Raw genomic sequence first — 14,196 nt, 5'->3', positions numbered from 1 at the left:
TGCATTTAATGCAGCTTATTGAAATAATCTTTCCCACCCCTTTCCAAGGCACTCCTCCTTCAAATTCAGCGGCACTACCATTTCAGCCCAGAGAAGCAGAGAATTACCAGCAGGCTCTGGAGCGCCTCATCCAGTTAGACGAGGGCCTGCTTCACTGTCAAGGAGATAGGATCACCGCCAACTATTCCCAGTCATCCCAGTTGAGCAGATTGAACGGAGCGTGTTACCCCCCCCAAATCGCCAGATTTCGTACTGAATCCCAGAAAAGGCTGATCCGGTGGAAGGAGGGGAGGAAAAGTGTGAATGTATAAGTAGTAAAGGAAAGGAGCTAAAGGGCATGGGGTGGAGAGAAAGGTCTGCCGGAAGCAAAAAGAAGGAAAGCCACGTAGTAGTGTACTCGAACCCCAAAGACCTGCCAGCATTGTCCAGCCAGCGACGCACAGCTCGGGAAACGTTAGGCATTTGCGCGCGCCATCCCTCACGGACACTGGGTGGCGCTCACGGTAAAGACTTGCACTTCTCTTAGGGTCCATCCCGCCCCCCACGTCCGCCCCCTCTCGCCCCGTGCAAATTTCGGCTACCAGGAGATGGAATTACTCACATTCTTCCTACGTGTCTCAGTGGGGAGAGTACTTCTGGATAATTTTGCTGCCGTGGAGCTGTTCCTCCACGACTGGACCTGTCGGTGGGTTTTGAAAGAGGCAACAGCTCGCTGGCCTTAAAGCAAAGTTCTAGGCCTTGGTGTGATTACCACCCACAGTACCAGCAAAAGTTTCTACCCTGAGAGCCGAGATTCTCAGAGCTTTTGCGCCCGGGGTTTTGATCCGAAGCGGGGCGGTGGGAGGGGGGGGGGAATGTGGGGGGGAGGATGGGGGGCAGGCCCGGTTGCCACAAGGACTCCAAAACGTTAAATGAAATGGAACTATATTGTGATCAAACTCCTTTTAACCTAGAGCTCCCTCCTCCTCCCGCTGCCTATGAGGAAAGGGTAGGGGGAACTGGAGTCCAGCTAGAAAAGAACAAAATCAAGAAAGTTAAGGTTCTGGATCTCCAGAGGCACACCCAGATTTGGAGGTCTCACACAGCAGCGGCCTCTGTGCCAGTGCCTCTAGTCTGGCATGTGGGCCAGCGCTTTAGGAATTGAAACAAAGACGTTAAATCCTTCCCTACCACCCCGTTCTTTTTTGTGTTGGATAAAATACGAGAATGTCTTTTTTTGACGGAGGGAAAAGCAAAATTTAGTAAGGTCTAAACTAACTTAAAAAAAATAAAAATAAAAATAAATAAACTAACTTAACATTGCAACATTGTGTTCTCGACCAGATCCCTAACTTCTAAATCATGCCCCAAATTTGCAGTTTCCAATCTCATACTAGTTGAAATCTGCTTTCTCAGCAAGGTCTAAGGACATAACCATTTGGAGCATAGTCGTATTGACCTTATTTCCCTCTGCCTAGTAACTTTTAAATCTATAACAAATAAAAAGTGGGGGGTGTGGGGACCCGCTAAGGCAGCCCAGCTCCCTGCTCCACTTGCCTTTGCCAGGAGGTGCTTTGACCCATCCTTGGCATTACTCTGGGGAAGCGATTCATGTAATTAAATGGCAGGATGTGTGTAAGGTGACTCAGTGGGTGCCAAGAACTTCTCCAGCACAGAGACCAGAACTGCAAGCAGTACGGGTTTGGCACTGCTTTCCTGACGTCCTGTAGTTCTTCACAGTTTAAACCCAGGGGGTGAGCTACGATGCCAACATCGACAGCGTGAGGCAAGGGGTAAACAGCCAAGGCTCTGTTTCCTGGTGGACTATCTCAGAGAAGTTCAGGGCTGCACAGGCCTAAAGCAGGAGGCTTGGGCCAGGGCGGGGAAGGGGGTGCAGGGAGAGGGGGAATGCTGTGGGGACCCTGTGACACACACCTCCCCTTCCCTGTGCACTCCTGTCCTAAAACTGTCCCCAAAGGGTAGTGCGGCAATAGCTGTGGTTTTACCACACCCAGACTGCAGAAGCGAGGAGTTAGTGCACGTGTGGTCACTCCAGTTTGCAGTTCCGCAGCTAGGCTGACATCCTGCCCTGAGTTCCAGAACCCTGGCTCTCCCTGCCAGCCTATTTTGGGTCAGAGTAGCTCTGTGACTAAGGTAAGGCTAAACTAGCACCGAACACAACTAACGTGGACACTTTCTTCAGTTGAGAGTGGGTGGGTGAGGGAGTGAGAGGCCCCACCAGCCCAGGTTCTAGGTTCTGGGTCTTAGGTTCTCGGTCTCAGACTCCCTGGAGATAGATGCTGGGAGGGCCCAAATCAGGATCCCAGCTCCTGCAGTTGCCTATTTTAGGGGAGTGGATATGGGGGCGCGGTAGTTTGACTTATGTTAAATTTCTAAGCTCCCAGCTGCACCACCACTACAGCAAGAGTGACTGTCATGAAAAGCAAACTCTGCACCTCCAGTACCAAGTGTTTGATTATGGAGCCTTTATTCCCTTTGCATATCAGTTGAGGCATGTCTGCCACGGGAAATGAAGGGAAGGAGAATACAGAAAGCGGGACTTGGGAATTAGAAAGGCAAGCCCTTTGCTGCCACGTCCATGGAGCTTGGAGGGGGAGATTCGTGGACTTCACATAACCTCACCCCAAACAGCTTTTGTCCCTACTTCCTAGTCTTCCTAGGGTTTCCCCATTCGGTCCTGGAGTAATGATAGATCGTAAGTGAACCATTCACTTCTGCAGGAGTATTTGGCCACTGAACACAGTTATAGACCCTCTATTCCAATGGCGTCCGCGTAGACAAGAATATTGAACAAAATGTGCGGCTGCCTGCTCTTCTTGGGGACCAGCAATTTTGGCATCATTAAGTTATTTGTGCTTGTGACAATGATATTTTTAAATGATTGTAGAGATTTAGGGTTGCAGGAACTCTCTCTGCCATTAACAGCTCAATGGACAGCGTGCATTCTTGAGCATCCTTATCCAGCCCTTGTCTGAGAAGTAAGTACTCATCTTGTGCAAAAGAAGTGCTTGCTGCAAATTTGTGTCATTCCCCAAATCACAAATTTTCAACACCCGTAAGTTGCAACTTGGTTCTCAGCACCCCACCAAAAATATTGCTCTCTATTCCTTCTCACCTCCGGTCCCACATCCCTGCTCCCTCCCCCCATACCCTGCTTTGATTCCTCATTTCAACATCAGCCCTCAGTTCCACACAAGCCCCAGTTGCAAGCCACAGGGGTGGGGAGGTAGGGAACAAGGAAAGACCATCGCCGACCTCATCCCCCAAACATGTGCACTTTCCGAGGCTGCTGATTGGAACACATTGTCTCCAGACATTACTGAGCTGGGTGTTGGGGCTCCTGCGTTGTCTTTGGTATTCACTGAAAACAGATTGTCTGAGACACCCTCCCCCAACAAGCAACAACAACACACACGCGTGCGCCCCCGCGCGCGCGCGCGCGCGCGCACACACACACACACACACACACTCCTCCCCACCCCCTCCATTTTTTTCTCCCTCTTTTTTAAGCAATGCTTTGTTGTGCTAAAACTAGTTGGACGAGTTAGGGTGTTGCTGCTGCTCCCGAGGCCCTGGCCAATGGAACCCGATCCACCCCGCTGTGCGTAAGCGCGCAATTAAGGATTTAACCAAGGCTGTGCTGCGCCTCAGCCATCAGTCAGCCAGCCGGAGACAGAGCCTCCACGACTCCCAGCCTCCTCCTCGCCGCCGCCGCCGCCGCCTCCTTTTCTCCTCCTCCTCCTCTTCCTCCTCCTCCCTCGCTCCCACAGCCATGTCTGCTTAGACCAGAGCAGCCCCACAGCCAACTCGGGCAGCAGCCGCCGCCACAGCAGCAAGGACAGCCGCCGCCTGTGAGCGATGACAGGAGTGTTTGACAGAAGGGTCCCCAGCATCCGATCCGGCGACTTCCAAGCTCCGTTCCAGACGTCCGCAGCCATGCACCATCCGTCTCAGGAATCGCCAACTTTGCCCGAGTCGTCGGCCACCGATTCCGACTACTACAGTCCCACGGGGGGAGCCCCACACGGCTACTGCTCTCCTACCTCGGCTTCCTACGGCAAAGCGCTCAACCCCTACCAGTACCAGTACCATGGCGTGAACGGCTCCGCCGGCAGCTACCCCGCCAAAGCTTACGCCGACTACAGCTACGCCAGCCCCTACCACCAGTACGGCGGCGCTTACAACCGCGTCCCGAGCGCCACCAGCCAGCCAGGTATGGGGGGGGGGGGGCGGGATGGGGGCAGATACAGGGGCAGCCAGAACTCCAGAGGCGCGAAGTGGGGTGGAAGATTGGGGCCCGCGACAACCACTACAGTGGGGGCGCGCCCGGCAGAAGGGAGGGGGGCCTGGACTCTGCAACCAAGAGAGGTTCTCCTGGGCCAGCATTTTAGGGATTCTTAGAAGAATCTTCCTTAGTAGAATCCTCCACTCCGGCACCTGGGGGTGGGGGGCCCTCAAGTTTCTGGATTCCCAACTTGCCTGGTCTGGAAGCCAACTAGGCTGCAAAGGGGCTAGGGGTGGAGAGAAGAAAGAATCAAGCAGCCTGAGTGGCGTTTGCGTAATAAAGGGGAGGTTAGTCGTTGGAATTGTTGGTGAGCGTGCTCGGTTGGTGCGAGTGGGAGTGGAAGGCTGCCTCAAAGACTCTGTCGGGATTAGTCTGAGAGCAGCCACGAGCCAGCGTGGTGTCGGTGCCCTGGGCGCGCGGGGTGGGGCTTGAGGACTGGGGAGCTGCAGCCCGCCAGAGGAAGAACGCGCAGAGAGCCTTGTGGTTTATCCAGGGCATTTCCAAAAACAAAAAGGCATTTAAGGGTGGAGGAGGGTTGCTGAGGGGTGCGTACAATTTCTCTTCCTCTTCCCCACCTCCTCTCTTTTCGCCTTGAAACTTAGTTGGAGAGTTGAAGAGGGTTAGCTTGGGCGGTAAGAGAGGCATGAGGTCTCCTTGGAGAGGTTTTGCTGGTTGGGTTTGATCTCTTCCCACTAGCACATTAATAATCCTGCTAATATTAGAATCCCCTTCTTTGGCAGAATAGAGACCACAGCTCTCATTCTCCACCCTTTCCTCTCTCCCAGGAGCTTGCCACACACACACACACACACACACACACACACACACACACACAGGGGAAAGGTTCTCCACCCCTTGCAGAGATGGTACTTTTGATAAGGTGGTACTTTTCGGAAAGGGGACTTGTGGCCCCAGGGTATGTTTGTAAGACAGGCTTTCAGAAAGTCTTCCCGCGCCCCCCCCCCCCACCAAATATATTCACGACTTTGAGAAATTCGTCCTGACCTGCCGCCCCTTTCCTACGAAAACACCCCAGCACCCAATTCTTTTCAATGTGTGACTCTTACTAAATTTTAAAAGAAAGCCCAGGGGGTGGTATGTCTTCGTTCCTTTCAGTGTCTCTTTATTTCGTGCATAAGTGAAAGATTTTTTTTTTCTTTTGGCCAAGAACTTATTAAGTCTATTTGTAAAAGAAACCAGACACATCTGTGCCCTCGCAGATCTGCAGGGAGATTATGGGGGCTGCATAATCGGCCCTCTGTCTGCAGCAGCCTGGACCTTTTGCTGCTGAATTGAAGGAGCATAGTTTGCTTGTGGGTCTTTGAACTTTGGAGACCTCGGTTAGCGTCTTCCCTGCCCAAGCGTCTGGTCTCTGCGGGCGCCCGAACAGACGCCGACAGAAGTAGCGGGGCGGAGGGGGGGGGGGGGGGGATGTCAAGGCCCAGGGCCTTCCCTTGAAGCCCCAGGAGGCGCTGGCCACGCTCGCCCAAAAACGAGGGTGAGCACAGGGTGGGAGTAAAAACAGGTCAGGGTGCAACAGGAACGGCTGCAAGGGCTAAATCCCAGACTCCAAGAAGGGAGCTGTGCTGTACAAAGAGCTCTGCACAAGCCCACAAGAACCTGAATGAACAGAGTAGGGAATTAATCAAACCACCTGGCTTTTCCACCGTTTCGGAGAGGGGCATATTTCTCTGGGTCTTGTTAAGCAAAGGAGGTGCCACGGGGATGGAAGACTGCGTGGTAAACAGAACAAAACAACACAAGTAAACAAAACCCCTAAGGACTGTATTTGAGGGTTCTGTAAACGAAACACTGTCGACAAACTCTAACCGAGTCTGTTTTGATTATTTAGAGAAAGAAGTGGCCGAGCCCGAGGTGAGGATGGTGAATGGCAAACCAAAGAAAGTTCGTAAACCCAGGACTATTTATTCCAGCTTTCAGCTGGCCGCGTTGCAAAGAAGGTTTCAGAAGACTCAGTACCTCGCCCTGCCCGAACGCGCGGAGCTGGCCGCCTCGCTGGGACTGACGCAAACGCAGGTAAATCCGCCGGCGGCCCGGCCGGAGCCCCGCCTCGGCTGCCTGCTGGGCCGCGCGGTTCCGTCCCGACGGGCTGGAACCGACTGGATAGCACTCGCCAGAAACTCGCAGACAGAGGGACACGGCCCCCAGCCCTTACCTCCACGAGCCCGGCCGGGTGTCGCCGCCGTGCGACTGTGGGGACGGGATGGAGACGTCGCTCACCCCCCCACCCCTCGCTTCGGGCCTCCAGGGGCGAGGGGCCGATTTCCTAGATTGGAAACAAGGGGAGGGTCATTTCTAGGACACTCTCACGGCCTTGAGAAATTGGTCCTCTTCACAGTGCTGAGCCTCTGGGGGTGAGCCGGCCCGGCGGCTACGCGTTGGTCCCGGGCAGTGAAGGTCGCCTCCGGCAGGAAAGCTGAAAGGTCACGCCCCGCTCCTGCGGAGCTTTCGGCCGTAGCAGCCAGAGGGTCTCAAAGTGAGAGGGGGGTGGGGGGGAGGGAGGGGGCGCTGTGGTGAGGGGGATATCATCCCCTGCTTGTCCCATTCCCTTCACCCCCACTGCAACCCTGCTGGGGCCTATTAAAAAAAAAATGAAGAATGTTCGAATCGCCGCCCAGAGCTGCAGGCGCATTCTGACCTTTGGAAGCTGAGGAGGGAGTGGAGGGAATTGGGAGGGAGATGGGGACACCGCTCCTTTCCCTCCACACTCGCGCGCGCACAGCCAGCCCCAAGGCCCTCGCGCGGCTCTCGAGCCATTGTTTTGGAGACCTTCGCGGCGCCGCGTTTCGCGCGCACGGCGCAGGCCCACACGTGGGCGCACGCCGCGGGGACCTTCGCGCCCCCCTCCCCCCGCCCGAACAAAAACTACAAACCGCGGCCTCCGAGTCACGCCCTTGCGGCGGCCGGTGAGCACCTAGCCGGTCAGGGTGTCCTCTCGGGGCCCCTGATCCGGGCTTGGCCTCCGGCTCGGCCCCCTGACTTTAGGCCGCGAGCAACAGGGAGACGCCAGGTCCGGGCCACTTGGAGGCCCAAGATGCCTCCAGTCGCCGCTCTGGGGAAGGCGCGGGCGGCCTCTGAGTGACCCGGTAACGTGTGCCTTTGTTCCCCCACCCAGGTGAAAATCTGGTTTCAGAACAAAAGATCCAAGATCAAGAAGATAATGAAAAACGGGGAGATGCCCCCGGAGCACAGCCCCAGCTCCAGCGACCCCATGGCGTGTAACTCGCCGCAGTCTCCGGCGGTGTGGGAGCCCCAGGGCTCGTCCCGCTCGCTCAGCCACCACCCTCATGCCCACCCTCCGACCTCCAACCAGTCCCCCGCGTCCAGCTACCTGGAGAACTCGGCTTCCTGGTACCCGAGCGCGGCCAGCTCAATCAATTCCCACCTGCCGCCTCCTGGCTCCTTACAGCACCCGCTGGCGCTGGCCTCCGGGACACTCTATTAGGCGGCTTGCTCTTGCTCTCTTTTTGGGACTGCTGTGTTTTGCTGTTTTAGAGAGTCATAAAGAAAGGAATTCATTTGGGGAAGGTTGGAAAATGGAAACAAAAAAGATTCATGTGTAAAGCTTTTTTGCATGTAAGTTATTGCATTTCAAAGGATCCCCAGCCCCTCTTTTTTTTACTGACGAACTTTTTTGCGCAACTGTGGACACTATCAATGGTGCCTTGAAATCTATGACCTCAACTTTTCAAAAGACTTTTTTTCAATGTTATTTTAACCATGTAAATAAGTGTAGATAGAGGAATTAAACTGTATATTCTGGATAAATAAAATTATTTCGACCATGAAAGCAAAATGTTTCTAAAAAATACTCCTTTTGCCCTCCTTATAATCGGCTAGTGACGTTTTATGCAGGCAATTAAAGGAAGGCCAACTCTGCAGAGATCCAATATGGCAAAAAGGAAAACAGAAATTGGGGACTGCATGGATGCAAAGCTGTACACGTGTATGTGTTGGGTGCTGTCCTTTATGTGTTTATATACATATGTGGCCTGTTTATAGTCCTGCCATAAAATATATATTTAGGTGGGGTTTTTTTTTGTTTTGTTTTTGTTTTTGTTTTTTTGACTAACCACAAAAACATTTAGATAATTTTAAGTTTTACCCCAAATTGTTTCAGGTAGAAAGTAATGCTGGCATCTAAATCCAGTCCTCCCACCCTGTGTGTGAGTAAAAAAGCAGAAATCCATCAATAATCACTCTGAATTCTAAGCTCAAAGCAATTATCATGGAGAACCCCAACCCCCCCCCCCAAAAAAAAACAGCCTCTGTGTATTGGCAGAGCAATTAGACAAATTACAATCCCTTCTAATCGGAGCTTCCAGAGATGAGGAGGTGGAGGAGGAGGAGGAGAGAAGAAGAAGAAAAGAAGAAGAAGAAGAAGGGCAAGAAGAAGGAGGAGGAGAGAAATTATTGAACAAGAAGAAGAAATTTTCCTTCCTATTACAGTTTTTTTTTTTTAATTTGAAATATTTGCAGCATGGCAAATGGTAGGGTCTTGGACGCCTTGGTGTATGACTAAAAATTTATTTCAGCTCTTTCAGAGAGGAAAGGATCACAGGGCTTGAGAACAATGATAAACCTAAATCAGTAAGGCAAGCAGGGCATGGGTGGGGGGTGGGGGGTCATTTCTTCTCCTGCCAAGAGAGGGAACTGCAGAGTGGAGGAAAGGAATGAAAGCATTTTGGCCCGGTTTTTATTTCATCTCGTGTGAGATAATATTATAAATATTTTTTTTCCTCCATCCTCTTTACCACTCTGGTTTTTTCACGAAGGAGCTCTTTCTGCTTTGCTTTTACATAAAACAGTGGCAAAGCAGGTTCCAAACGATGGGAAATTGAATCTGTTTGCAGGGATTTCTCCTTTGTGAAGCCTTCTTAGGCGCAGAGAGGAAGGACTTGTAGCAACTTTGGCCTGTGTCCCATCCTTCTCCCTGTGGCCCTGCACAGAGACATCCACACTGTGACCAGAGATGCAGCCTGGTCTAGAGCTGTGCTCTCCGGCCTGACTTGTGGGCATCTTTTTGACTGTCGTTTAGTACGCCTGACTCTGTTTCCTCAGGATACCAAGGGAAATCCTATGTTGGGAATTACAAGATGCGTACGATATATTTTACAGCTAAGAAGTCGGCAGCAATAAATGTGACAAAAGAGTCTTCTTAAGTGGGGGGGGGGGAGGGTTGGAGATTATCACATAAAAAATTACATCCTGTCATCTGAGGATTTCTGAGAAGGTTCTTCCAGGGTTGGGAAACGACCTGAAAAGGCACGCTACGTGCCCGGAGGGGAATTTACCTGTGTGTTCGCTTTTTCTCCTTCTCTCCCTCTCTCCTTTCCTCTCCTCCCCATCTCCTCGATTCCTTTCCTTTCTAGCCTGCCCATTTGCCACGGCTTGGGCCTCGGTGGGAATCTCAATAGTCTTCTTGCGCACCCTGCCGGGACCCCAGGGCAGCACCCTGGCCCAGGCCAGGGCTGTGGACCCCTCCTCCTCCGCCATCCCCAAGCCCGCGCGGCCGCTTTTCTTGCCGCTGCTTTTCCTCCTCTGCATTCCCTTCCAGCCCTCCTTTCTTGCAAGAAGTTCCGGGTGGCGACGCACCTGGGGGCAAGCCTAGGAAACCCCACTTTGTTTTTTGCACTGGCAGAGAAGGGGAGGATGGTGGGGAAGGGGTGGAGGGATATACTTCCTACTTTGCTTTCTTCTTTTGTAAAGATTTTGAGTTTCCTTTACACGGAAGCCGGCGCTTTATAACCCGGGAAACCGGCTTCGAGAAACCCTGCGCCGCCGTCGATCTGAGAGCAGCAGACGGACTTTCCCCCGCGCCCTCGAGTGTATGTTTGGGGAAGCTGGAGGGGGCGCACCTACTGTCCGCCTCTAGCATTTCTCATCCACTGGCCGCCTGAGAGTGGAGGGAATGTGCGTGGAAGATGCTCCTTCCTTTTCTGCACACGGGGAGGGCTGGTGTTTTTCTAGCCTTCCCTGTTACCTCCCCACCTCCATTCCTGGCTTCTAAAGGGGATCCCTTCCCTACATCCCCAGTCACCGGAGACGGTCAAGCTGAGAGAAGGGTGAGTTAGGATTTTTCCCGGGAAAGAAGAGAGAAGCTCTTCTTTAAGGACCACCCTTCCACCTCCAGCCTTGACGCTGCTTGCTTTTAAGGACTTTAGTCTGTCGCTGCGACACCGGCAGGCATAGCGCAGACAGGCTTGGTTTCAGGATTGCTTTCCGTGTGCTAATCTCACTTCTTCCACTCGCAATGGCCTCTTCTCTTGAGCGGTTGTTGGTGTTTTTTGTTTTTTTTTTTTTTAACTTGGTCTGGGAGCCATGGACAAAAATATTCTGGCAAACCATTCTGCAGCGGGTTTTCCCTGGCACCATGGGGATTCTCCCAGGAGAATTTAACTCCCTGCAGTCCTGCGCCCAAGGATGTAAAAATAACAGATCTTGAGCAAAGTCTAAAAATATCTGTGTGATGTTTCTCTCCCTTGCCCTTCCTCCCACCTTCCCTCTTTCTCTTTATTGTTTATTCCTGTATCTAATACAAACGTGCACTACTCCCCACCATTATTTGCAGTATGCCTGACCCACCTCTCCGGGGCTTCTGTCTGCCCCTTCTGGTCCCCACTTGCCTGGCTTTCAATCTAGTGCTCCCAAGATGTTAAGCCCACCCCAAGATTTAATTTTCTTTTCCGTGGGCCTCTTCACCATCCCCACCATACTCCCCAGCCTCTACGCCTATTTTCGGACCTCCTTACAAAGCCCAGGAGGCCCGGGGCATGCCGGCAGGGCCAGTGCGATTCCTTGGTGCCCTCTCCGCCTCCTGGGCCCTCCTGTAAAAGATCAGATAAATTGGTCTTTGTTTGAAGCTCTTACGCGGATTTCTGCCCTTTTTCCCCCCTTTTTCCTGGCGGCCACCTCCTTGTGGAACAGGGGGCGGCTTGGGGAGCCGAGAGAAGCCGCATTCCTGTGGGTGCCAGGCGGCTCCAGTGCTGAGCCACAGGGCCTGAGACACACACACAGAGGAACCCGCAGACCTCGCTGCCCTTGATCTCTCTCTCCCTCTCTCTCTCTCCCTCCCCCTCTCCATCTCCTTCTTCCTCCCTCCTTCTTGGGGCACCCAGCCGGGAGCCTGTCGACCCACACTCAGATCCACCCAGGTCTCGGCCTCCGGCAAGAGCATGTTGACCCGCACACCAAACACACGCACACACCCCCTCCTGGGGACCATAGCCAGGCCAGGATCTCCCCGCCCATGCCAATCCTTTCTCTCCCGCCCCTCATCCCACAATCCCAGACGCGCCGGCTGGCCTCCGTTGGCTCCTTTGATCCCACTGGATGCCCCACGGCTCGCGGCGTCCTGGCCGCGCAGTCCTGGGAGTCGCCCACGGCGCGCCAAGGCCTGGCGGTGCTCGCCTCCTCCCGGCGCGCCCAACAGTTTACTCCGGCCTTGATACCATTGGGTCTCCTGATCTCCCCCGCCCGAAGTGCAAGGGATGCCTCCTGGAACATTGCCCCTGACCCCCCGCCCTCCATCAGTCCTTCCTTTTATTCGAGGAGAGGACCTTTAGGGCTACCCAACCAGCACCCTCCCCGCCTCGTCCCCGCAACCCCTTGGATCGCGCGCCTCCCACTGGCCACTGGGATCTCGCCAACCCGGAGCTCTCTAGTCCTCTCCAGAGGCACGCCCTGAGGGCAGACGCCCTCCGGCACCTCTGGGAAGCGCGCCACGACGGCGGATCCGCCTGCGGTCACCCCTCTCCTCCAGCCTAAAGCACCCCCCTCCCACAGCGGCTGGGTGGAGGCTTCCGCCTCGAGTGAGGTTGGGGAGGGGGCGCTGCTACTCGCTCCCGCCCTCCACTCTTGTTCCGAAGTTGCCTGCGGTCCTTGCATACTGTACTTGGTTTTTTTCAGAGGCACAGCGAACTCTGGGCCTCGAAAACAGCCCAAATAGCGGTAGCACATGTGGGATTGGCTAAATATTTTTCTACGCAGCCCTGCCGCCCCCCCACCCCGCCCCATCTGCGTTTTCTTTTGCATTTGACAAGCTTTAGGTTCCCCTGTGGTAAGGGGCAGAAAGTATACAGTGTATCTACTAAGGAGGGGCGGGGGTGGGGTGGGGGGGAAGCTTCCCTTTCAATCATCCAGGGTTGCCAGCTGATATGTAATAACCTGTTTTATAGGTCGCGCTCTAACACTGAAGATAGGAACCGGGGGAATTTACATGAATCTGTCTTTAAAGGATATAAGAATTTTGTTTTGCAGCGATTAATGTTTCTGTTCTTTTGTTCGCTGGGGCTTCTTATTTACTTCTGATTTGTGGGGGTCCGAAGGAGTCTCTGCCAAAAGTGCATATATTATTGAGTCTGTTCCACATCCTAAACCAAGATTTATATAAAACCGTGAAATACCACACATTACGACCTTTCCCACAGGAAGGGGGAAAAATGGTTTCATAACATCACTACACACACACACACACACACACACACACTCCAAGTTTCAGTAATGATTCTATCTCCACAATTCACAGTCTAATGTATTTTTTAAAGAAGTGAGTGGGGTTGAAGGGCTATAAACAGTTCCCAAGCTATGATTTTTTTTAAGTTTTTTTTTTGTTTTTTGTTTTTTGTTTTTTGGTTTTTTTTGTTTTTTGTTTTTGTTTTTTATTTTTTGGTTTTTTTGGGTTTTTTTGCTTGCAAAGGTGAGAAGACAGAAATCTGCCACTGGAAGCTTATTGTCATCCAAGGACTGTTTTGGCCACTTGCCATTTGCAAGGTGGGATATTAGGGGTAGGCGAAGAGGCAGAATATGGACTCAGCTTTCATCTATAAACAGGGGTCACTAAACAAGGAACATTTCATTTTTGCCCTTAAATTCATAGGAGCTAGGAAGTCTGCTTGCCACTGGAGGGTGGCTCTGGTTGGGCAGCTCCTAGGGCTGTGAGGTGGTAGGAGGAGGGAGAATCATCATATACTGTTACAGAGGCTGGAAGAGAGGCTCAGGAAATTCTCTGCACTCCTGGTGAGAAAACTGAGGTCTTGGAGATATAAGGGTCCTGACCAGGACATCCCCACCAAGAACCAGAACTAGACTCCAGAAGTTTCAACCAAGGAGGGCTCACCCTCCTGGAAGCCAGCTAGAACCCTGGGTTCTCCTTCACTCTGGACCAGCAGAGTACCCCAGCCTCTCTCCATACTCTTTTGCTCTATGTTTCATACTCCCTCTCTTGAGTCCTTCCGTGTTTTCAGGAGACTGACCTTGCTCTTTTACAACCATGTCTGGGAGCAAGAATAGTCCTTTATCAAAAATACTGGACTTACTGGAATGCAGAAAGAAACATATCAGTGACATATAGCAATAGAAGCAGCTGGACTAGTTTATACGGGGGGAGGGGGGTAATTAATAAAAGTTAATGATAGGATTAAAGCCGATAGCCAGCCTAGCCAAATAGAGGAGACAGCTTCCCAGCCGGCTTTATTTAATTAGCAGCAATTAATACGGTTTCTGCTAATATCCTTTAGGCCTCTCAGTGACTTGTTCACAGTGAAAGAGAATGGAGATGGAGCTCAGGAACACTTACAAGCACCCAGGGCATTTTGCTCTGACGACAAGAGAGATTGCAAATTCATTTAAGCAAATGTTCATAAACAAGTGACAGGCACACTCTGAGGCAGCATTGGTGGAAACAATGGTGAAACTGACAAATATTCTTTGCTTAGGAGAAGAGCACTTTTCTTTTTTAAGCAAGGAAATGCTTTAGCAGAGAGGGGGGAAAGACAGGAGGCTTAGAAAGAAAGAATGAACGAGAAAGAAAGAAAGAAAGAAAGAAAGAAAGAAAGAAAAGAAAGAAAGAAAAATAATTTCAGACTCCAGCAGAAGCACATACAGCAACC

At 52.3% G+C, this 14,196-nt stretch overlaps 1 protein-coding gene across 1 annotated transcript; it reads left to right on the top strand.

Moving 5' to 3' along the window:
- Positions 1-3,729: 3,729 nt before the first annotated feature.
- DLX5 (distal-less homeobox 5) lies at positions 3,730-7,768 on the top strand. Its single transcript, XM_030294741.1, has 3 exons — positions 3,730-4,213; positions 6,138-6,322; positions 7,422-7,768. The coding sequence occupies exons 1-3, from the start codon at positions 3,859-3,861 to the stop codon at positions 7,749-7,751; spliced, it is 870 nt and encodes a 289-aa protein (XP_030150601.1). The 5' UTR covers positions 3,730-3,858; the 3' UTR covers positions 7,752-7,768.
- Positions 7,769-14,196: the final 6,428 nt, after the last annotated feature.

Source organism: Lynx canadensis, chromosome A2 (assembly GCF_007474595.2).
Source record: "Lynx canadensis isolate LIC74 chromosome A2, mLynCan4.pri.v2, whole genome shotgun sequence".
In the NCBI taxonomy this organism is placed as follows: Eukaryota; Metazoa; Chordata; class Mammalia; order Carnivora; family Felidae; genus Lynx; species Lynx canadensis.
This window is presented reverse-complemented; position numbering and strand designations above follow the sequence as displayed.